Source organism: Lynx rufus, unplaced genomic scaffold (genome assembly GCF_022079265.1).
Source record: "Lynx rufus isolate CCGP_SWC_20201006 ecotype Redwood Valley unplaced genomic scaffold, mLynRuf1.p SCAF_1, whole genome shotgun sequence".
Classification (NCBI taxonomy): domain Eukaryota; kingdom Metazoa; phylum Chordata; class Mammalia; order Carnivora; family Felidae; genus Lynx; species Lynx rufus.
In genome coordinates, this window is record NW_025814823.1 from 139,300,959 (window position 1) to 139,323,009 (window position 22,051).

General features: G+C 37.1%; 3 protein-coding genes across 4 annotated transcripts in view; 1 reads left to right on the forward strand and 2 right to left on the reverse strand.

The window, feature by feature from the left end:
* GFM2 (GTP dependent ribosome recycling factor mitochondrial 2) overlaps positions 1–6,158 on the reverse strand; it is a 74,546-nt gene extending 68,388 nt beyond the window's left edge. Inside the window, exon 1 of the mRNA XM_047087925.1 lies at positions 6,012–6,158. The gene's annotated coding sequence lies outside the window, so the exon portion shown is untranslated. The remainder of the gene's footprint in view (positions 1–6,011) is intronic.
* A 161-nt stretch (positions 6,159–6,319) lies between these two features.
* On the forward strand, positions 6,320–13,719 carry NSA2 (NSA2 ribosome biogenesis factor). The gene is made up of 6 exons (XM_047087960.1): positions 6,320–6,431; positions 7,888–8,075; positions 8,168–8,318; positions 10,079–10,258; positions 12,426–12,618; positions 13,479–13,719. Exons 1-6 carry the CDS (start codon positions 6,429–6,431, stop codon positions 13,544–13,546), a joined length of 783 nt encoding a protein of 260 aa, XP_046943916.1. The 5' UTR covers positions 6,320–6,428; the 3' UTR covers positions 13,547–13,719.
* Positions 13,720–18,382: 4,663 nt separating this feature from the next.
* FAM169A (family with sequence similarity 169 member A) overlaps positions 18,383–22,051 on the reverse strand; it is a 48,831-nt gene continuing 45,162 nt past the window's right edge. For both annotated transcript variants that reach the window (XM_047068937.1, XM_047068868.1), the window contains 2 exons: positions 20,055–20,258; positions 18,383–18,931 (listed from right to left, as the gene is read on the reverse strand). In XM_047068937.1, coding sequence (XP_046924893.1) covers positions 18,383–18,931; positions 20,055–20,258 — 753 coding nt within the window. The remainder of the gene's footprint in view (positions 18,932–20,054; positions 20,259–22,051) is intronic.

Genomic DNA, 22,051 nt, shown 5'->3' on the forward strand with positions numbered 1-22,051 from the left:
GTGCTATGTTATACAAGAATCCATGTCAAAATTCATTATTCTTCCTCCTAAATCTGTTCCTGTGTCTTGGAACAGACATATTCACTAGCCCTCATTTAGGAAGTCATCAAATCCTTTTGATTTTATTTCCTAAATATACCTTGAATCCAATCCCTCTTCATTTCCAGTACCAAACAATGTTTGCGGTATCATGCATGTTAGATCCATTCTAAAATAGAACAGATTTTAACACAATAAAATATGAAAAAACTCACTAACAGGGTTTGACTTCACATTGCACTAAGAAACTACCACTTGTCAAAAGCCTGGTAAAGTCATGCACAATTTTCTGAAAAGACTATTAAAATACTCTTCCTTTTCTCAACCACCTATATGTATGAGGCTGGACTTACTTCAGAAGTTCAATCAAAAATAAAAAACATACATATATAGTAACAAATACAGAAGGTGATATGAGATGTCAGCTGTATTCTGTTATGCCCAAAATTAAAGAGATTTGTAAAACTAAGGCAGTGTAAAAGATTCCTCAAATGAAATTATTTTTGTTTTGGAAAATAATAGGTTATTTCCCATAAAACTGTATAACTTACATCAACAGTTAGTCGATTTACTATGTTTAAGTGAATTACTAAAATATTTTAAAGTTTTGTTTTAATATCTAAAGATTGAATATGAATTATAACACACATAAACAAAACTCTTTGGAGTTCTGAATCATTTTTAAGAGTGTGAAGAGTTCCTTTAGCTACATTTTTAAAACTTATTCCAACACCCTGTTTCCCCAAGTGAATGCCCATGATTATTTTAGGTTCTAAGAAAAAAAAAATGATTTACCAAATATCAGAAAAACTAGCCAAGAGAATCCATTTTGTAGACAGTAATGCTTAAGAAGTTAAAATAATTTGCTTTAAAAGGTGAATTTAAGGAAAAATACTAAGGAAATAATAACATAGCTGACATTCAGATATGACCAGTCTCAAAAAGTAGTACTCAAATCACTGAAGTGGGAAATAATGCTTTAATCCATTCTTTACACATATCCTTCAAATAAACAACCTCTTGTCACTTCCCTACTCAAAACATTTAAAGGTTCTTAATACAACAAAACCTGTCCCAAACTACCTTCATGACTTGTACTCTCCTATTCCCTACTCTAAACCAGAGAGCTGTAGCCAAAATTCCCCAGGAACACCATGCTATGGCATCTTCACATCTTTGTATGTAATGTTGCCACAGCCTGAAAGCAGTCCTAGAATCCCCAAGACCCCACACCTGGTAAATTTCCATTCAATCTTCAAGTCCCAGCTTGGAACCTTTTCCTAATTTCCTAGAAAGTTTTAATACCACCTTCTCTATGTTTTTATAACACTCAGAACTTATATTTACTCACGACATATAAAATATTTATAAGCTATCTCCACTACTGTGAGCTCTCCAAATGGAAGGATCTTCCACTAACACTGCCCAGCACAATGCTACACTTTTTGATCTATTAAGTTGATTAGGGCTCTCCAGTGATTTTCTTCTTCCCTGTGGATCAATGATCTTCAACAAAAATGGATGCCTACTACTGGTGCTATAAAGTGAGTTATTCTATAAGGCCCAGACCTCCTTAGGCCTTGGAGAATAAAGAACTCACTAAATGTTGTAACACCTGATGGAACAAAAGCAATAATGAGGGGAAAAAAGGCGAACTACCCATTCTACATTACTAGCAACAAGTTACACTATGAACAAATACAAAGAACTCATGGTTTGTTTTTTAAAACATCAGTAGAGAATCATGCCTGTAAAACTTAATATACAAAAATAGAAATCATGGACCACTAAAGAACAAGCACAAAATACATCAGTATGCAAGCAAAATGAAGATGATGTTGCTAAGAATCAAGTAATATATGAAAAAAGATGCTACAGCATCAAGCTCAAATGGTCTGTTTGCAGATATTTGTCACTGTACTTAATTTCTCCTCAATTAGAAACTTCATTTCAGATTTGTGTCATATTCAATGTTTTTTAGAAAAATATCAAGTTTGAATTAGCCCAATATGTTTATTATTGATTAAGGTCAATCCCTAATATCTTTGCTTTTTCTCTTTATGTTGACTAGGTCATCTTGTGCTATCAATCTAAACACTCGTTTTTATTTATTTCTAGCAGAAGTTCTAAAACAAATCATCTAAAGTGAGGTACATTTTATCTAAATTTTAAAAATCAGTTCTAGCCTTTAACTTCATTCAAGAAAAAAGTTTGCCCAATTAACTTTTACTCGCTAAAGGAAAAAAAAAATCTCAGGTAAAGATACTCTTAAATTTAGATCAACTGGACTGATAAAGCACTTCACAATTCCCCAGTTCATCTACATTTACTGCAGCAACACAGGGAATTGGTTATCAGAAATAAAAAAAGTAAGTAACACATGATCCCCAACCTCAACAAAAAGGTTAGCTTTAAAAATTCTATTCTGTCTCATGCATATCACAGTAGTAACTATTTCATTCATGGCAATTTTTACAAAGGTCTTACTATACCTATTCTTTAATGTAAAGAAGCTTGACTTTTTTAACCACACACAATCAATTTATAAATCAGCTTTCACAACCTCCGGACGTTTCACTTATAATCTCATCTATATCAATAAATTCTACCTAAAGTTTCATCCAGATCAGAAGAATGCACTTTTATGCTTCTAACTGCCAGCATGCAAACAACAGATAGCTACTATAGACTTTAATAGGTAAAAAGAAGTGATGATACCCAATTTGGCTACTACCATATATATAGGAAGTAAGTTTCTCTAAAAGAGTTTTGCTGACATTAATCTGCTTAAGCAACCATTTTTAACCTGCAATCACAGCTGAAAGTAAGAACAAATGATAAACAACATAGCCAACCACTTTGCCTCCTCTATTTTACACAAATCAAAATGTGACAACTGCTTAACCTTTAGAACTTCATTTATTTTCTGTTCTTGATTCAAAAGGCAAAGAGTGCATGAGTGGCTTTGACAATCATAAATGAAAAAATATACTGATGATCTCACAACTTAAACCTACTAAAAGTTTCCATAAGCTGAAAGAACTACAACAGGAAACAATAAGGATAAGTTTCACAATGTTAACCAAACAAAATCAACACAAAAGGGTTCATACTGTATGATTCCTATTATGTAAAGTATAAAATGGGCAAAGCTAATCCATTCTGCTACAAGTCAGGACAGTTCTTCTACTTGGGAGTCCAGTGACTGGAAAGAGGCATGAGGAGGACTTCTGAGGTGCAGGCTAATATAATTTCTTGATTCGGGTGTGAATTACAGGGTGTGGTCAGAGTCTGAAAACTCACTGAAGCATATGTCTACAGTATGCATTGTTCTGCGTGTATGTTACAATGCAATGAAAGTCTTTTAAAACCTTTTCATAAACTTCTAATTATAATAGAAACTTCAAGTGGACCCTTCTCTTGTGGTGCAAAGATCCTACTAGTTTAAAGGACTTGCTGGAGTCCCAATTCTGTAATCTTTAATATTTCAGTTAAAATCTCTGAGCCTATCTTTCCATCTATAACACTACGGGATCAGTATGAGAATTAAGTTCATTTATTCAACAAGAATTTACTGTTGTTGTATCTACCACTGCCTTCTAAGTAAAGGGATTAAAATTTCTGATGCATAGGGGCACTTGTACCCCAATGTTTATAGCAGCACTCTCAACAATAGCCAAATTATGGAAAGAACCTAAATGTCCACCAACTGATGAATGGATAAAGAAATTGTGGTTTATATACACAATGGAGTACTATGTGGCAATGAGAACGAAATATGGCCCTTTGTAGCAATGTGGACAGAACTGGAGAGTGATATGCTAAGTGAAATAAGCCATACAGAGAAAGACAGATACCGTATGTTTTCACTCTTATGTGGATCCTGAGAAACTTAACAGGAACCCATGGGGGAGGGGAAGGAAAAAAAAAAAAAGAGAGGTTAGAGTGGGAGAGAGCCAAAGCATAAGAGACTCTTAAAAAATGAGAACAGGGGCGCCTGGGTGGCTCAGTCGGTTAAGCGGCCGACTTCGGCTCAGGTCATGATCTCACAGTCCATGGGTTCGAGCCCCGCATCGGGCTCTGTGCTGACAGCTCAGAGACTGGAGCCTGTTTCAGATTCTGTGTCTCCCTCTCTCTGACCCTCCCCTGTTCATGCTGTCTCAAAAATAAATAAATGTTAAAAAAAAAAAAATTAAAAAAAAAAATGAGAACAAACTGAGGGCTGATGGGGGATGGAAGGGAGGGGAGGGTGGGTGATGGGTAATGAAGAGGGCATCTTTTGGGATGAGCACTGGGTGTTGTATGGAAACAAATTTGACAATAAATTTCATATATTTAAAAAAATTAACACAATAAAATAAAATAAAATAAAATAAAAATAAAATTAGTGTACAAAAGACATCCTTGGGTTCATACTGTCTCTATCTTATTTGGTGGAAATAGACAAAAGGAATAAATAAAATACATAGCACCTCATATGGTAATACGTGCTACAGAGAATTAGGAAAGAAAAATTGGGCAGTAACTGTAACCAAGGTCACTTACTCAAGTGACATTTAAATGATATTTAAGCTGAGAGAAGACATTTGCAAACGACATATCAAATAAACGGTTAGTATCCAAAATCCATAAAGAACTTATCAAACTCAACACCCAAAAAACAAATAATCCAGTGAAGAAATGGGCAAAAGACATGAATAGACACTTCTCCAAGGAAGACATCCAGATGACCAACCAACACATGAAAAAATGCTCAACATCAGTCATCATCAGGGAAATACAAATCAACACCACAAGGAGATACCACCTTACACCTGTCAGAATGGCTAACATTAACAACTCAGGCGACAACAGATGTTGGGGAGGATGTGGAGAAAGAGGATCTCTTTTGCACTGTTGGTGGGAATGCAAGCTGGTGCAGCCACTCTGGAAAACAGTAGGGAGGTTCCTCAAAAAACTAAAAACAGAACTACCGCAGGACCAGCAATAGCACTACTAGGCATTTATCCAAGGGATACAGGTGTGCTGTTTTGAAAGGACACATGCACCCCAATGTTTATAGCAGCACTATCAACAATAGCCAAAGTATGGAAAGGGCCCAAATGTCTATCAATGGACGAATGGATAAAGACGTGGTGTATATATATATGTGTGTGTATATATATATACACACATATATACATATATATATACACACACATATATATACATACACACATACATACATACAATGGAGTATCACTCGGCAATCAAAAAGAATGAAATCTTGCCATTTGCAGCTACGTGGATGGAACTGGAGGGTATTATGCTAAGCGAAATTAGTCAGAGAAAGACAAATATATGATTTCAATCATATGAGGACTTTAAGACAGAACAGATAAACACAAGGGAAGGGAAGCAAAAATAATATAAAAACAGGGAGGGTGACAAAACAGAAGAGACTCTTAAATATGGAGAACAAACAGAGGGTTCCTGGAGGAGCTGCGGGAAGGGGGGTGGGCTAAATGGGTAAGGGGCACTAAGGAGTCTACTCCTGAAATCACTGTTGCACTATTGCTAACTTGGATGTAAATTTAAAAAATAAAGTAAAATAAAATAAATTAAAAAACAAAACAAAAATAAATGACATTTAAGCAAAGAACTCAAGTGTGTGAAGCAATACCTGGGGGAAGTGTATTCTAGGAAGAGAGATTACGTAATGTATTGCACCTGAAAATGCACAAATGTCAGAATTAGGGTTTTAAAGAAAATAAATCACATTAGAAGATAGAGCCATGAAAAACTGCCTCGAATCCATACACTGAGATTGAGGGGGAGGATGAAGGCCTTCGAGGCGGGGGGGGGGGGGGGTGGGGGGTGGAATCCTTTCCTCCTCCTCCGTGGCTGGCTGTTGTATCCCACAAGGGGGCACGGCGGCCAAGGGGGCAGGGTCATAGGCACGCGGGAGTCGCAACGCGCGGTCCGCGACCCACCTGGCATTGGAGCGCATAGCGGAGGTCGGCTTTTTCCCGCCAGGTGCTGAGAGCCGCCGGTGCAGACCGCGCCGAAGTCCGCAAAGGCCTCACCGTCACGATACACTACTTCGGCGAAAGCCCTAGTACCACCAGAAAGGAACTTCGAGCTTCCTCACCCACGTCCTCCGGCCGCCGCACTCCACCACTTCCGGCGGTGCACCACCCAAATGCCTCCTGTCGGCAACTTCCGCCCTTCTATCTAAACGTCAAAACCCCAGGTTCGGAACTGATGTGTCGCGCTTTCTCCGCAGTCGGTCGTTTTAGAACTCTTTCCCGTCGGGGTGCGTGGAGTGAACTCGCGGGTCTGTGAGACCCGAAAATTGAGAACTTCTTTGCGCCCCGGCACCTGCACCCGGCGGCTCTGCGGCTGTCACCATGGTGAGGGGGGTAGTTTTGGGAGCTCGGGTCGTAGGGCTACAGAGCTGGTGGAGGGCGAGGGCCCTGGGGCGGGGGCCCTGGGGTGAGGGGTGGTAGGCGGAAGGGAGGTACTGCTGAAGGGAAGGGTGGGCTCGGTTGAGTGAAAAAAAACTTGTTTGGGGGACACAGAGTCTGTTAAATTGCCGGCTTCGCCACGTGTTGTGTGTCGTCAGTGCCAGAGCCTAGCGATATCCCTCTGCCGCCTCGTTTTATTGCTGAGGAAACGGAGCCAGGCATACAGCACAGATCTGCCACATCTGCCCTCTTTCTACTGAATCTTTAGTGTTTCTCTGCAAAGTGGTATTCCCACGTACCTTCCTGGTGGTTGCCGCAACGTTTATGTGATAGCGGTTGAAAACACCGCACCTGATACGTAGTACCTGGTTGACTGTCACTCGGCATTATTCTCTGTGCTGGAGTTGACTGCGTCATTGTTTTATTTTTGCAGTCTTAAAATACAAATGGACTGTGGCCACATGTTTAAAATAAAAGTGTCCATGTAAAATAAAACTGGCCCTTAAAAAGCAAAAGGGGATCCGAGGCGTTGCTGGTGACAGCAAAAGAGTACAACCACTTTTGAAAGCAGTTTGGCATATGACCACACAAAAGGCTTATGGGCGCGTGTTAATTCGCTAAAAACTGGGAACAACCCAAATACCATCAGCTGGTCAGTATATCCGTACCTGGGACTCAAGGCAGTAACAAGGATTGAGGTACTGATGAATGTAACAACGTGGGGGATCTCAAAAGCCTTAAGTGAAAAGCTACACGCAAAAGGCTACAAATTGTTAATATGTAAGTTTCTATGCTCTGCAAAAGGCAAAACTAGAGTAGTATACTACACACAGATTGGAGGTGGAAAAAAGGATTGCTTTCAAAGATATACAAGGAAGTTTTCTGAGGTAATGGAAAGACTCTCTTACGCTGATTGTGGTGGTTACAAAACTGTTACAGTTTGTTAAAACTTAAAACTGTACACCTGCACCTTAAAAGGGCGCATTTCATTATATGTAAATTGTATGTAAATAAAACTGACTTACTAATTTTTTAAATAAAAAGGATAATGATGACGATATTGAAAAACCAGATTACTGATGTTAAGAAAAAAAAAAAAAGAGACAGAGAGAGATCCTGGAATCAGGTCATCCTTTTTGTGGGGCCAGTGGATTTTGGAAGTTCCTTTCAATGAACAGAAACTTTCACTGAGATTATTACAGATGTGAATCCTGACGCCTGATATCATCCAGGATCAAACAAACATTTTTTAACTCACTTGTCTAGGCTTAATAGCACAAGAGTTACTTAACCAAGTGAACATTTGGATGACATAAGGCCTTCTATACTTCATATGGTGCTCAGAAAGTTTTTTAACATAATTCTGTCATTTTTAAAATCAATGTTTCTTGCATTGTTACAGCCACAAAACGAATATATTGAGTTACACCGGAAGCGCTATGGCTATCGTTTGGATTACCATGAGAAAAAGAGAAAGAAGGAAGGTCGAGAGGCTCATGAACGTTCAAAGAAGGCAAAAAAGATGATTGGTCTGAAAGCTAAGCTCTACCATAAACAGCGCCATGCTGAGAAAATACAAATGAAAAAGACGTAAGTGATCATTTCTTTGTTGTAACAAGTTAATGTCTTTTTAGTAATAGGTTTTAAAACGGATAATCTTGAATCTTTTTCTTTCTTGATAGTATCAAGATGCATGAAAAGAGAAACACCAAGCAAAAGAATGATGAAAAGACTCCACAAGGAGCAGTACCTGCGTATCTGCTGGACAGGGAGGGACAGTCCCGAGCTAAAGTACTTTCCAATATGATTAAACAAAAACGAAAAGAGAAAGCAGTAAGTAATGAAAATTGAAGCATTTATTTCTTTTTTGTTCAGGAGAGAATTACTTAAATTTAATCTTAGTTTTTTTCCTTCAGTTTAATTGGATACATGAAATCCAGCTACTATTCCCATTATTCAGGTATCAAAGTCTTTGTAAATTTCATTTTGTATTCTTTAATAAAATATTTACTTTCTCATCACCAGAACATGTTAGTGTTTAACAGCTTTTTAAAAATGTATTAGAATACCACACATCTTTAGTGTAAAAAAAAGTACTTAAAAAGTTAGCAGTGCATCTCAAATTCAGAGTTTTAACAACTTCCTACATTTGACACCTCCTGGTGTTGTGCTCTTGCAGAGAAAGATACGACTGCTGGTTTTTTGCTGCCCTACTGTGCTAAAATTTGTTCAGAAGTAGAATAGTGAAAAACCCTCTAATTGATTTGACTTAAATAAAAATTCAGAATTTTTAAAAACATTACTGAATTGCGCTTGTGTCAAATTAGGTTAAATTCTGCTAAAAACAGGAAAAGATATAGGTACTGTTTTTAAACACCTGTGGATAAATTGACAGAAATCTAGGTAGCAACAGAATATGTGGTATCTATCTTTAAAGAATTTTCAGTCTCCAAATTTGATTTTAAAAACCACACTGTTTTTTTGGTGTGTAAGAATCTGCATTTAGAATGGTATAACTTGAGCACCAAAACAAACTTTAGAGGTTATCTACTTAACCTCTCCTCATTTTACAAATAAAAAGACTGAAGTCCAGGAGGTTGTAAATCATTCATGCTCACAGATCTATGAAATGGTAGAACTGCTTCTAGAACCTATGTGTTAGTAATAAGTAAAAAAAAATTTTTAGTATTTTTTTAAAAGTTATTAAATACTTATTTTCCAGTGTTTATTTATTTTGAGAGAGAGCAGGGGAGGGGCAGAGACAGAGAATCCCAAGCAGCCTCCTCACTGTCAGCACAGAGCCTGACGTGGGGCTGGATCTCATAAACTGTGAGATCATGACCTAAGCCAAAACCAAGAGTTGGACATTTAATTGACTGAGCCACCCAGATGCTCCAGAGTCAGATTCTTTATACTGCCTTTCACTTTTTTCAAACAATTTGCATTCTAGGGAGGTTCAAAGTATGTGGTGATGATTTTGTCTCACTAGTAATAAAATCTAACAGTTCACTTGAGGTAAAAATAGATATATTAAGAGGTGGAAACAGTCTTCTTTTTTTTTTTTTTTTTAACATTTCAACGTTTGTTTATTTTTGGGACAGAGAGAGACAGAGTATGAACGGGGGAGGGGCAGAGAGAGAGGGAGACACAGAATCGGAAACAGGCTCCAGGCTCTGAGCCATTAGCCCAGAGCCTGACGCGGGGCTCGAACTCACAGACCGCGAGATCGTGACCTGGCTGAAGTCGGACGCTTAACCGACTGCGCCACCCAGGCGCCCCTGGAAACAGTCTTCTAATTTTACATATGAACTATTTGGTAGTCAGCACATATAGTTTCAAGAAGTCACTGACTTATTACAGGTGGCATTTTTCATCCATAACAAGCCATTAAGATTTTTAGCTTAAGCAAACCATTTTATTTAATGTGTTCATAATATGAAACTTCATTAATTCCAATTAATTTGGGGCTTGTGAGGAGACAGTACAGACCTCTAGAAACAGTTGAGCCAAAATCTTGTTGGTGTAGGAAAAAAATTAGATTTTTCATTCTCATTGCCGTTTACTAACAAATTTAAATGATGGTCTGTTTTTAGGGAAAATGGGAAGTCCCTTTGCCCAAAGTTCGTGCCCAGGGAGAAACAGAAGTATTAAAAGTTATTCGAACAGGAAAGAGAAAGAAGAAAGCATGGAAGAGGATGGTTACAAAAGTCTGCTTTGTTGGAGATGGCTTTACTCGAAAACCACCTAAATATGAAAGATTCATTAGGCCAATGGTAAGTCCCTTGCAAGAGTGGGATGGATTAAATATTGGTTGCTGTGTTAAATTGGGTAAAGTAGAATTTCCTGAAATTCCTGAAATTGATATGAAAAGAGATTGAAAGACATTTTTTAGGCTGTTTTTGTTATTTTAAGTTATTGACAGGGATGGCTTAGGAATTTTCCTGTACTGTCAAGAATCTTGTCTTCATAAGAAACAAGAGATGAAAAGTAGTTTTCATTACAGTGTCAGTGGATCCTGATTTTTAAATAGATGGCATATTAGAATCTTCATTTTCCACATTAAGTCATTTTACTCAGCAAGTAATCTATATACCTGACACTTGTTATATTTAAGAACAGTTCAAAAACTTCAGTAGGGACAGTTTTTTTCAAGAAGCAAATCCTATTTATTAGGGCAATTAATGCTTTTGAAAACAGTATGTAATCATTGGAAAAAGAATTTAATATAAGAGTGGGACTTTAATTTCCTTTGACACCAATGGTCAAAACCAGTCTGGTCCCCTTTCCCAAGATGTAATTGAACATATGGTTGACCCTTGAACAACTTGGGTTAGGGTTGCCCACCACCTGCACAGCTGAAAATCCACATATAACTTTTGACTCCTCAAAAACTAAACTAATAGACTGTTGCTGGAAACCTTACTAATGGCATCAACTGTCGATTAACACATATTTTGTATGTTAAGTGTATCATATACTGTATTCTTAAAGCTAAAGAAAAAGGGGCACCAGAAAAAAAGGGGCACTTGGGTGGTTGAGTCAATTATGCATCTGACTCTTGATCACAGCTCAGGTCTTGATCTCAGGGTTGAGTTCAAGCCCCACATTGGACTCTGCGCTAGGCATGAAGGCTACTTAAAGAAAAAAAAAAAAGTTAATATCATTAAGGAAAAATAAATATCAAAAAAAAGTCTTCATGTAAGTGGACTTGTGCAATTCAAACCTGTTTTTGTGGGTCAGCTGTGTATTTTTGCAAAATCCCTTTAAACAGACTGAATTACTCTCCCCACTGGATATCTAACCTGCTTAGAAAAACAATCAGAGGAAGGTTGGCAGTGTTCCCGTTTCTCAACCTGAATAATTTTTAATGGATTAAAATGTTGTCAAACAGTCTGTTTCTGTAAATTTCTGTCGAAACACAGTTGTGCCCTTTCATTTACATAATGTCTATGGCTGTGTTTTCCTGCAGACTTTTGAGTAGTTGCAGGAGAGACCATATGGCCTGCAAAACCTAAAATGTTCACTATCCCTTTACAGAAAACCTTGACCCGTCCCTGGATTGTATCATGGATGCCTCTTATTTTGATTTCATATTCATAATCTCTTAAATATAGTTTGGTAACTTTATCAGTTCTGTAGGGAGAGAATATACTGGTCATGTTGTTCTAGGCTTTCTGTAGCTTGACAGATAAGTCTCTTATTGTGCATTAGTCAAAGGGCATTCCCAACTGTGTAAGTTTATTACAAGCTTCATTAAAGAGTCCATTACTAAGTACTTGATGTACCCTTACCCCATACGTGGAAAAATCAAATTTAAGAGACTGCAGAGTGTCGTGGCTTCTGAAGTGCTACACCCCAAGAGGCCATATCTAAGTGACTGAGTGACTGACTGTGGTCTCTGTAAAAGATGTCTGGGCTTTCTCCAGTCTTTGACCAGTATTACCATCAATGAAAAGCTGACAGTCCACCCCACCTTTTTCATCATGTAAAATAGCTAAGGTATATAGAGACATGCCATTTCACCTGGGGAACAAGTCATTTCACATGTCAATCCTTATGTTATAAAAAAAAAAAAAAAAAAAAAAAAAAAACACGGGAGTTGTAAGGTTATAATGCTTAAATGAGCTATTTGTACACTACAGCCCAGTGCCTGGCATATAGCAAGTTCTCAGTAAATGTACGTAACTACAGAGGAAAATCTGAGTATGATGCTAGGTAAAGCTCCATGGTAACAACTCCAGGAGTATGTGTTTGGAGTTTTTCCCCCATGTGTTTATCAGGTTTGTAGTCTGTAGAATTTATAAATATTTAATTTGATGCCTTAAGATTTGCCATTGGTCAATCCATGAGGATTTTTGTTGGGGAAGACCATTGTAAAGGCAGATGATTGCTCATCGTTAACATTTTAGACTCATAACGTTTTTGTGTTTGACTTATTAGGGCTTACGTTTCAAAAAGGCCCATGTAACACATCCTGAATTGAAAGCCACCTTTTGCCTGCCAATACTTGGTGTAAAAAAGAATCCCTCATCCCCACTATATACGTCTTTGGGTGTTATTACCAAAGGTACTGTCATTGAAGTGAACGTGAGTGAGTTGGGCCTTGTGACACAAGGAGGCAAGGTTATTTGGGGTAAGTAAAGTTTTGAATATGGGGCTGCTGCTATTATAACCCTAAAATTGAAATTTTTAAGTTGGTAGGAAGTATGTAAGCAAATTTTAATGCAGAATTGCTGGATAAGTAAAAATGATGTAAATCAGACGTAAACTTACGAAAAATCCTTATGAATGTGATTCTTTTTAGTTTGGATTATTGATATCAGTTTATAAAGTGTACTGGATTTTTAGATTTAGGGCTGTTTTAAGAGAAACTATGAAAGAAGCAGATGGAAAGTTACAATTATAAGTAACATATTGGAAGGAATTAGAATTCCCCCAGGAATGGGGGAAGGGAGACCTACATCAAACACATAGCCACACTATTTCAATAATAATTAAAAAACAGAAAGACGCCATGCCTCGTTTTCTTGGTTTTCTGCCTTTAGTGTCCAGGTAAGCTTTAATGTTCTTCAGAATTGAAGAGTACACTCTGACTTCTTGATTGAGTCTTTATATGAGTCATTAACTCCTACTTCATATTGGCAGACATCAGTTTTAAAATAGGTTGCTAGATTAACTTGAAACTTAATGAAAACTTACTGCATTTTCTAGTAAGAAAAGTGTGTGGAAAAGCAACAATGCTCAGGTAAATCCACAAGGGCTTGTTAATACAACGTACTAACAGAATGGAGCTGACCACTATTTATAAAAGTGTAACAATAGTATGTAAAAATTGCCTCCAGAACTTGTTTGATTTTGAGCGATTTTGTAAAATCTCATTGATCCTACTATCGTTTATTTTTTTCTTTCTTAAAAGTGTCCATTAGAAATATTTTGGGCAAAGTTAATTTTTATTAGCTAAATCTCTCCTTTTTCCCGCGTTGTTTTCTTCAGGAAAATATGCCCAGGTTACCAACAATCCTGAAAACGATGGATGCATAAATGCAGTCTTGCTGGTTTGACAGCACTTTCAGACAAGTAACTCTTGACAATTACTGAAGACTACTCACCAGTTAAGAAGACACCGTTTCTGTGGTGGTTCTCCAAATACTGCCCAACAGCCTTACATATCTGCAGCCTTCAAGAGAACTATTTATTCTATTGTAAGAAACATTAAAATAGGCTTATTTACAAATTGGTCTTTATTTTTTAGTCTGTTGAGCATTTAGGCGTTCATAAATCTGAATAATGTTTTAAAAAGCAATTATAGGGGAGCTGGGTAGCTTACTCAGCACTCTGTGCTGACAGTGCAGAGCCTGCTTGGGATCCTATGTCTTTTCTGTCTCTGCCCCTCTCCCTCTCTCTCTCTCAAAAGACTTAAAAATACATTTAAAAAAGATTTTAAAAAGCAATTGTAGAAGTATCTTGGTCTGTATCTGCTTTAAGAAGTGGATACTCAGCAATGCAGATTTTTTGTTACTGGAAAAATTAGTATAGTTGAAAACACCTTTTATCATAAAGGTTCGTGCACACTTAAAACTAGAGCCTATGCTAGGAAACTGTCATTTCTGAGACCTTACCTGAAGTCTTTTTTCTTCATTAATCCTAAGAAAGGTAGGGTTAACCCCTGGTAACCTTTGTTTATAAGGTATTTAAAGTACAGGAGAGAAGGCACACTACAGTAAATAGAATTCAGAAAAATCTTTTCACCTCTAGTTTTGTATTTTACACATTTTTTCTTCCTCTCAGTCATGTATACTTCCATCTACTAGGAACTGTATTTTCTACTCAAAATATATGGAAAAAAATACAATAAAATGTTTATACTTTCATATATTTAACAGGGTTAAAAATGTTAAGTAATTCCAGGTAAAGTTTTAAAAACACTGCACTGATGCTCTTTATGAGCAATTTGTTTGCAGTTAACGTGAATAATATAAAAAAGATCATGTTTCAGGTTTTGTAACTTAGTCAAAGTGCTCTTGTGATGTGAATGTTGGTAGCTCTGAGCTTTTAAGGTGTAATATCACATTAATCTATAATCACGTTAATGGTTTTAAATTGTTTATTTTTAAAGTCTGTCTTGAAAGTACAACCAATGTGATTAATTGTGCCTTTAACAAAATTATTTTATGTCTAAACAAATTCAATTATCAAAACACAGGCCAGGAAACGATCACAAAACATACTACTATTAAAACTTAAAAAACAAAACAAAAAAAACTACCAAGAAAACAAACATGAGTACCTCAGTAAGACTTGCTCTTCTAAATAACGTAACATCTTTTCTAAATACTGTAAACATAGAAGTTTTAGAACACATACACACTTAGGGAAAAGAAAGCCTATTTCCTTGGGAATGACTATCCAGTATGATACAATTACTTTAGGATGACAGAAGCTGAACTTTTCTTAACAATTAAGATTTTAACGACTGATTTTTGCCACTAATAGAAATGGGGAATGTGTGAATGACTATGTTTTGGAAGGTGGGGGGAAAAAAAGGTTAAAGGTAAGCACAATACTACAGAACTAAGGTCCACTTATCTTTTAGAACCCAAAATAAGCAAATTAACTATCATGTACAAAGAAAGCTTGATATTAAATATACCAACAGAAGCCTAACATTTGTAACTAATAACACTCATGAAAGACTGGCTAACACCCTAACATCAGATTAGCCACTAGTGGACATACAAGGCAGAAATTTCTAAAATGCTATTACACAGATGGGTAATGTTAGTATAAATTCTTTATTTACATTAAGATCTGTATCAGTTTGCTGGTGTGACCAAACCTTAGAAGGTAATCCCTAACGGTAAAGCAGTACTTAATAGCAGGTATTCAGATACTACGTCAAGACTCAGTTTGATGTAATCATAAACCTTCAAGATAATTTTCTGAAGTCACTGAAACAATTTTAGGTAGTGTTCTGGTGGTCAGCTAAAAGCGAACCATTGATCACCAGTAATTGTTACCTTGCCATGTTCATTCTGCAGTGAATGGAAACACCGTGAATATAGACATTTTAAGTAGAAGACTGACATTCTGTCATGCTATTTGATTTTATAAAAAATCATAATAGATCCTCTCACCTTTAAAAGTTGTAGAGGAGCTTTATAATAAATTCTTAAATATATTTCTGTGATGTCTAGCAACTGGAGAATTTAAACTTGAAAGCAGAACTAAAATTTTGCTAATATATATGTTTTATATTACATAAGGAAATATATACGTATTTACACAAACTGAAGTGAAGTCTTTTCCAGAAATAAAACTTCTAAACAGAAAAAAGCAGTCCACAAAGGACTATAGAATGTGACTAGACACTCAACAACTAGACTGGCTGGCTGAAATCAGATTTCAGTCCTCTCTAATTCTGAAGTTTTTCCAATGCCTTGGCAAAAACTAGGTATCTGATTCATTTTATTCAGATTCCTTATTGAGGACAAATTTTGTTATCAATTCTATACTCACTGAGTACAGAACTCATTTACTGGACACGAACATGTTACTAACCATGACAGTAAGGTTTTTCTACGTGACCTCACTTTCTCTACCATCTACAAACCCCAAAATAACATTCTCTGTCAGAGATAATATGTATCAAAAGTTTTCTGGTATGCTAAGCAAAAAGTTCTGCAATTGCTGAAAATGCTCTTACTGTTTAAGAATAAACAAAACAAGTTTAACAAGGTGAGTATATACTGTTAGTCCCCACTTATACACGAATAACTGATTATTTTGTGAACTCAGCAACTATATATTCACCTATCAAGAGTTGTCAGCTCAAATTTCTTAAACTATACCCGAGAATAATGAATAGTCCAAGTAAAAAAGTAAAATATCTAAGTGTTAGGTTTTTAAATCTATTGTAAGAAATTAAAAATGGAAAGGTTAAGAATTTACTAAATCTTCCTATCTTTATTTCCCTAATTGTGGTAGTAAAGTTTCTCACAAAATCTATAAAACGGCATCAACATGATAGATACACTAGTACTAGTACCAGTCATACTTATTTTTTCGACTTATCAGCATTTGTTCAGAAAACAAATGGCCAAAGTGCTTTAATTTTTCATCTGGAGTAAAGTCATCTGGCTTGCCTCTGACCAGTAACAAAGGAAAATGTAGGGGATACGAGCATTCAAAATTTACTGTCATTTTACCTGCTTAAACATTTAACTCAGCTTATTAGATCTAAAATATCAGTATCTCAAAATAAAATTTAATGACCTCACCTGACCACAGACTAGGATAAAGCATTCAACGTCGATCCTTAGCACCTCAGATAACGGCAGAAAGACTTAACGTTTTGTTTTTTTCCATGTAAAGACCAATTCTGTTTTAAAAACAATCTAAATGGTCTCAAAGCATTCTCCACAAGAAGCGCAAATCTGAGCACACGTAATACTTAATGAGAATTTTTTTTTTTTTTAATTTTCCTAGGCAAAAGCCTTTGCTACAGTAACAATGTATATATACAGGCTAGCTTGTAACCTGTCAAGAACAAATTAAGAGTGAGCAAGACCATGGGGCGCCTGGGTGGCGCAGTCGGTTAAACGTCCGACTTCAGCCAGGTCACGATCTCGCGGTCCGTGAGTTCGAGCCCCGCGTCGGGCTCTGGGCTGATGGCTCAGAGCCTGGAGCCTGTTTCCGATTCTGTGTCTCCCTCTCTCTCTGCCCCTCCCCCGTTCATGCTCTGTCTCTCTCTGTCCCAAAAATAAATAAATGTTGAAAAAAAAAAAATTTAAAAAAAATAAAAATAAAAAAAAATAAAAAAAATAAAAAAAAAAAAAAAGAGTGAGCAAGACCAGAGCAACACCCAAAGCCTCCAATTTGATATAAGCTCTTAACTGTAGCTCCCTAGGCAGATTTATTCTTGTCATCTGGATCGAAGGTGGTGGGGGCATGGTCCAAATCTACCCAGGTGTGGATGCCAAGGATATAAGCTGGCAGACAGGCAGGCAGACCTTTTGGTAGGAATCACTCTCTTGAGTTACGGAAGTGGACAAAAGCTGGGGAGAATATACAGCTCTAGAGTAAAGGCAGTGGCAGAATCAAGGAGAAGCCTTAGGAAGGGTTCTCACACTTCTGAAGTATACATGTTAATTGGATGAGGACAAAAGTATAGTCCCCAGCTTCAAATGAAACGTATATAATCATGAATGCCGACATGCCGAAGTTAAGTCCCTAGCAGTATAGTTAGTATAAGATGTTGTAAAGATGGAATTGGAAACAGATTTTGTACCTTTCCTCAGACACAAGTCAAAGGAGGAAACAGCATCTACACAGCTACGAATCAGGAGGCCAAAATACCACCTTCATAAACCCTTCACCATAAACTTCTGTATTTGTGCTGTCATTTAGTTGAAGTATATTTTCACGTACTGACATTTTTGTTTTGACATGCCTACATTTTAAAAAATGATTAGTTTTGATTTTTTAAGATAAAACTTCTGGAACCTTCACCAAGTTTACTATTAAAATCCATAGTATAAAAGATTTCTGTGATCCTTACAAGTAATGGAAAGCCTACTACTTTCAGTTTAATTTATATTTTCTGAAATACTAACGGTCAGGTGTCCCAATTGTTAAAGAAAATATAGTATGATCTGGTTTCCCCAAATCGAAACATGGTTAATAAAAATAAAAAATTGTACTTACACCAAACAGCCTGAAAAATTAAAAAGAATGGTGAATCCTAGGTCCTAAGGGGGAGGGAAAACTGGCATCATAAATAAGTTCAAAGTAAAATTTTAGAATTTTTGCCCTGTGCCCCATGCCATTTATTACCATATTTTAAAAACAACAATTATGTTACAAAGAAGAGGGTTCTAGCATCTGCATTTCTTCTTGACTCATGTCAGCTTCGCTTTCTTCTTAGCAGGTCCTTTATGCCCTTTGGCCTTCCTTCTTAAATTCCGCCTGTCGACCACAGGCACCTCCACTTCTATCTCCTCTGAGCTGCTATCCACAGTTTTCTCTGCTGACTGTGTAAACTGATCCAGTTGCTCCGAAGATGCTTCAGACTGTTCCTCTGACTGGTTCTTCTGTCCCGCGTTCTGTGCAAATGGCACATCTTCAAGTTCAACCTCTATCAAAGAACTCTGGGGAAGAGCTGTAGATGTTTCTTGGGGCTCAGGTACCCCCTCCTCACCTTGGTCTTCCAATGAAGAAGTAGTATTGGGCGATAAATTTTCAGAGATGGACTCCTCAGAAAATTCAGCTATCACAGAGTTTGGAAAACCACTGTCAGATCGTTCTTCATTTGGGACAGTACCAACATTGTCTGAACTCCCAAAATGGGCTTTCTTTCTGGAAACTAGTGGTAGTTTCTCTTCAGTGTGCCCTTTTTCATCAGATGGGCCTTCGTCTAGCAACATTTCTGAGTCAGTTATATGTGAGGTCTAAAAATAAAACACCTGGTGAACAAACCTTTGCAGTACAGTTCTTACATAAATTATTCTCAGACACTAATATTCAGTGACAATGAACTGCATTTTAAAGAATTCAGTACTCAGTCACTTTCATTAATCAGGTGTGCATACTCTGAACACAAGTCAATTTTTTCACAACTGATGTGATCATTTGACTCCTCCTTTAAAGACATAATAAAAGTACTTCGGACATTTTAAACTTCCTATGAAGTTTCTTTAAAACCATCAATGAACTAAAACTTCTTGGTGTCTTGCTCTTACTTGAGCCACAAGCAAGAGTCCTCTGGAGTGTGACACTGGGCCATCCCACTAAGTTTGACTATGACTTCACTAGATGAAAGGGAAGGGCAGTGGAAATTTTATTCATTTATTTAGTGAAACACTAATAAAATAATGCCATACAATAGTTGTTCAGCCTTAAATTGGAATATTCAAAAGTAAAAATGAAACTCCTTTTAAAATATTCCATCAGGTTTTCCCCACTCATTGAATCTCTCTCCCCAATTAAAACGTGTTAAAATGGTCATAGACTATGGTCATAGACTATGTAAGCAACAGGTATTCGAGTATTTGGTAAACTATGTTTTATCCGTTTTTCTAAGCATTTCTCTAAATCTACAATACAAAACTCATTTCAGGGCACCTGGGTGCCTCAGTTGGTTAAGTGTCCGACTCTTTGATTTCGGCTCCGGTCACGATCTCACGGTTCAGTTCCTGAGAATGAGCCCCATGTTGGGATTGCTGTGGCAGCACAGAGCCTGCTTGGGATTCTTTCTCCCTCTCCCTCTGCCCCTACTCTGCTCATTCTCTCTCTCTCAAAATAAATATACTTAAAGTAAGTAAAATATAAAATAAAAAAACTCATTTTGTTAACGTAAGTCACATATGTATGAGTAAGGTTACAAAGATTAGAATTTATGGAACGTTACGGATTGCATTATTTTAAAATACCTAATGTAGTGTGATAATATATAATTAATTTTCCTGAAGGACTATATATATATTAAGTGGAGGAAAATATATCCACTGCAATGCCCCTTCCACGTCACCAACACTGGAACAGGTGGACTGTAAGAAATTATCTCCCTCTTACCTTATCCTGTGCAACAGTCTCAGGAGGTTTTGAAGATTCTGCCACCACTGGAACAAGAGTTGCAGAGTCTTCACTGGAATTAAAAGACTGCAGTTTTGTTTCTTCATCTAAAACTTCACTAGCGGAGTCCTCCTCTTCAGTTGTAAGTGAGGCCTTCAGAGTATCATCCATTATCTCACCATTCAGAGGCTCTAATTCAGATTCCTACATGAATGGAGGAAAAAAGTAAGTCAGGATACAATTTTAAGGTAACTTATTATTTGTCATGCAAGGAGAGTCCGTTCCCAGTCTCCACCTGTCATGCACCAGGACTCAACATAAAGTTTTACCACATTATAGGACATGAGTTAAGGAATTAGTCTGAGGAAAAGACAAACTTCTCAGGCAGGGTCGGTAAAAGAAGGCACAAGTAACCCAAACTCCCCCTGTTCTCATGGAGACAGCAGACAGACCAGGATGCTCTGTAGACACAGCGCAGGTCTGAGATGCAGTGAAGAAACCCTGTTCCCTTCTTGTTCTTCCTTTTTATAGGGCCAGCCTGACGGGCACCTTTTCAGTAAAAAGGCACCAGAGACTAGAGCTGATGCCAGCTCTTTACACAACACTTGGTCAGCACTTGACATCTTTGGGGCCTGTGGGAAGTTACGGTTTACCCTACCAAGGGGAGAAAGCACTGCCAGTCTTGGAGGAAGCTCAGTTTGGACACAGCTTCTTGCTGAAAGAAAATAGCCCTCGATCTGAGTTCATTTTCCAGTCAACTTTCCAGTCAACTCTGGCTCACTTTTTGAACAATCCTGCTCCTTACATCACATTAAATACGGAAATATCAGTGAGCTGATGACACAAGCCCTCCAATTATGAAATTCTTCCAATGTTTATCAACACAAAATATTTCTATGTAATGTTTTGTAGTTCTAATGAATCTTAGTGAGATTCTAATAGAGGGCATTTGATTATCATTTTAAAACTTAGAAAACTGATGCACTTAAGTGTTCAGAAATAGATCCGTCTGAATTATGCAGGATCCCTACAATCATAGGGATACTGAAATCAGGACTTAGAAAAATTTATCTGCCCAGACAATATATGGAAAATAGACTACACACAGAAGGTATTTACAATAAAGTTCATAAAATGATCAACTAAGATAGGAAAAAATGTTGAAAGAAAAAAATGAGAAAAACATAGCAAACACTTAAAAAAACCAGAATGTTGGTAACTAAAAGTGAGAAGCAGCAGAAGAGAAAAATCTGTCCCTCAAGTTTTCGGTTTGGGAACAGAATGGAAGATTAAAAAAAAAAAATTACAGGAAAAAAAGCCCAATACAGAAATAATAAGAAAGGATAAAGATTATGTTGAATTTAAGAAGATAAAAGACATCTGTCTACATAAAAATATTCAGGAGACAAGCAATATTGAAGCATTACAGTCTGAATATTCAAAGTCTAGAGTTACTAGTCATCCCCACAGAGATGAGAGTTCAACCACTGGATTGGATGCATTTTCAAAGGAGAGAACATGAACCAAAGAGCAGAAAGTCAAGAACTGAATCTTCCAGGATGTCCACAAATAAAGGGGAAAAAAGGAAGCAGAATAGCTAAGTAATAAAGCAAAACAAAACTTCAGAGATAGGAAAAACCTAGAAACCAAAATACAGTAGTGTTATAAGGCCTACATTACACGGGACTAGGGAATATTGAAGAAGTCACAGTAATCGATCTAGGTACGGAAAGTCACTAAGCGTCACTGGTGACCTACAAGACTATGTGCTCAGTGTGTTGCTGGACAAATGAAACTGGTTACATGAAGTACGTACAGTATAATCTTAAGGATATTTTTTTTTTTAAGAGAAAGAGAGAGAGAGCAATCACGAGTGGGGGGAGGGGCAGAGAGCGAGAGAGATAGAATCCCAAGCAAGCTCCATGCTCAGCACAGAGCCCAACATGGAGCTTGATTCCACCATCCTGGGATTATATGACCTGAGCTGAAATCGAGAG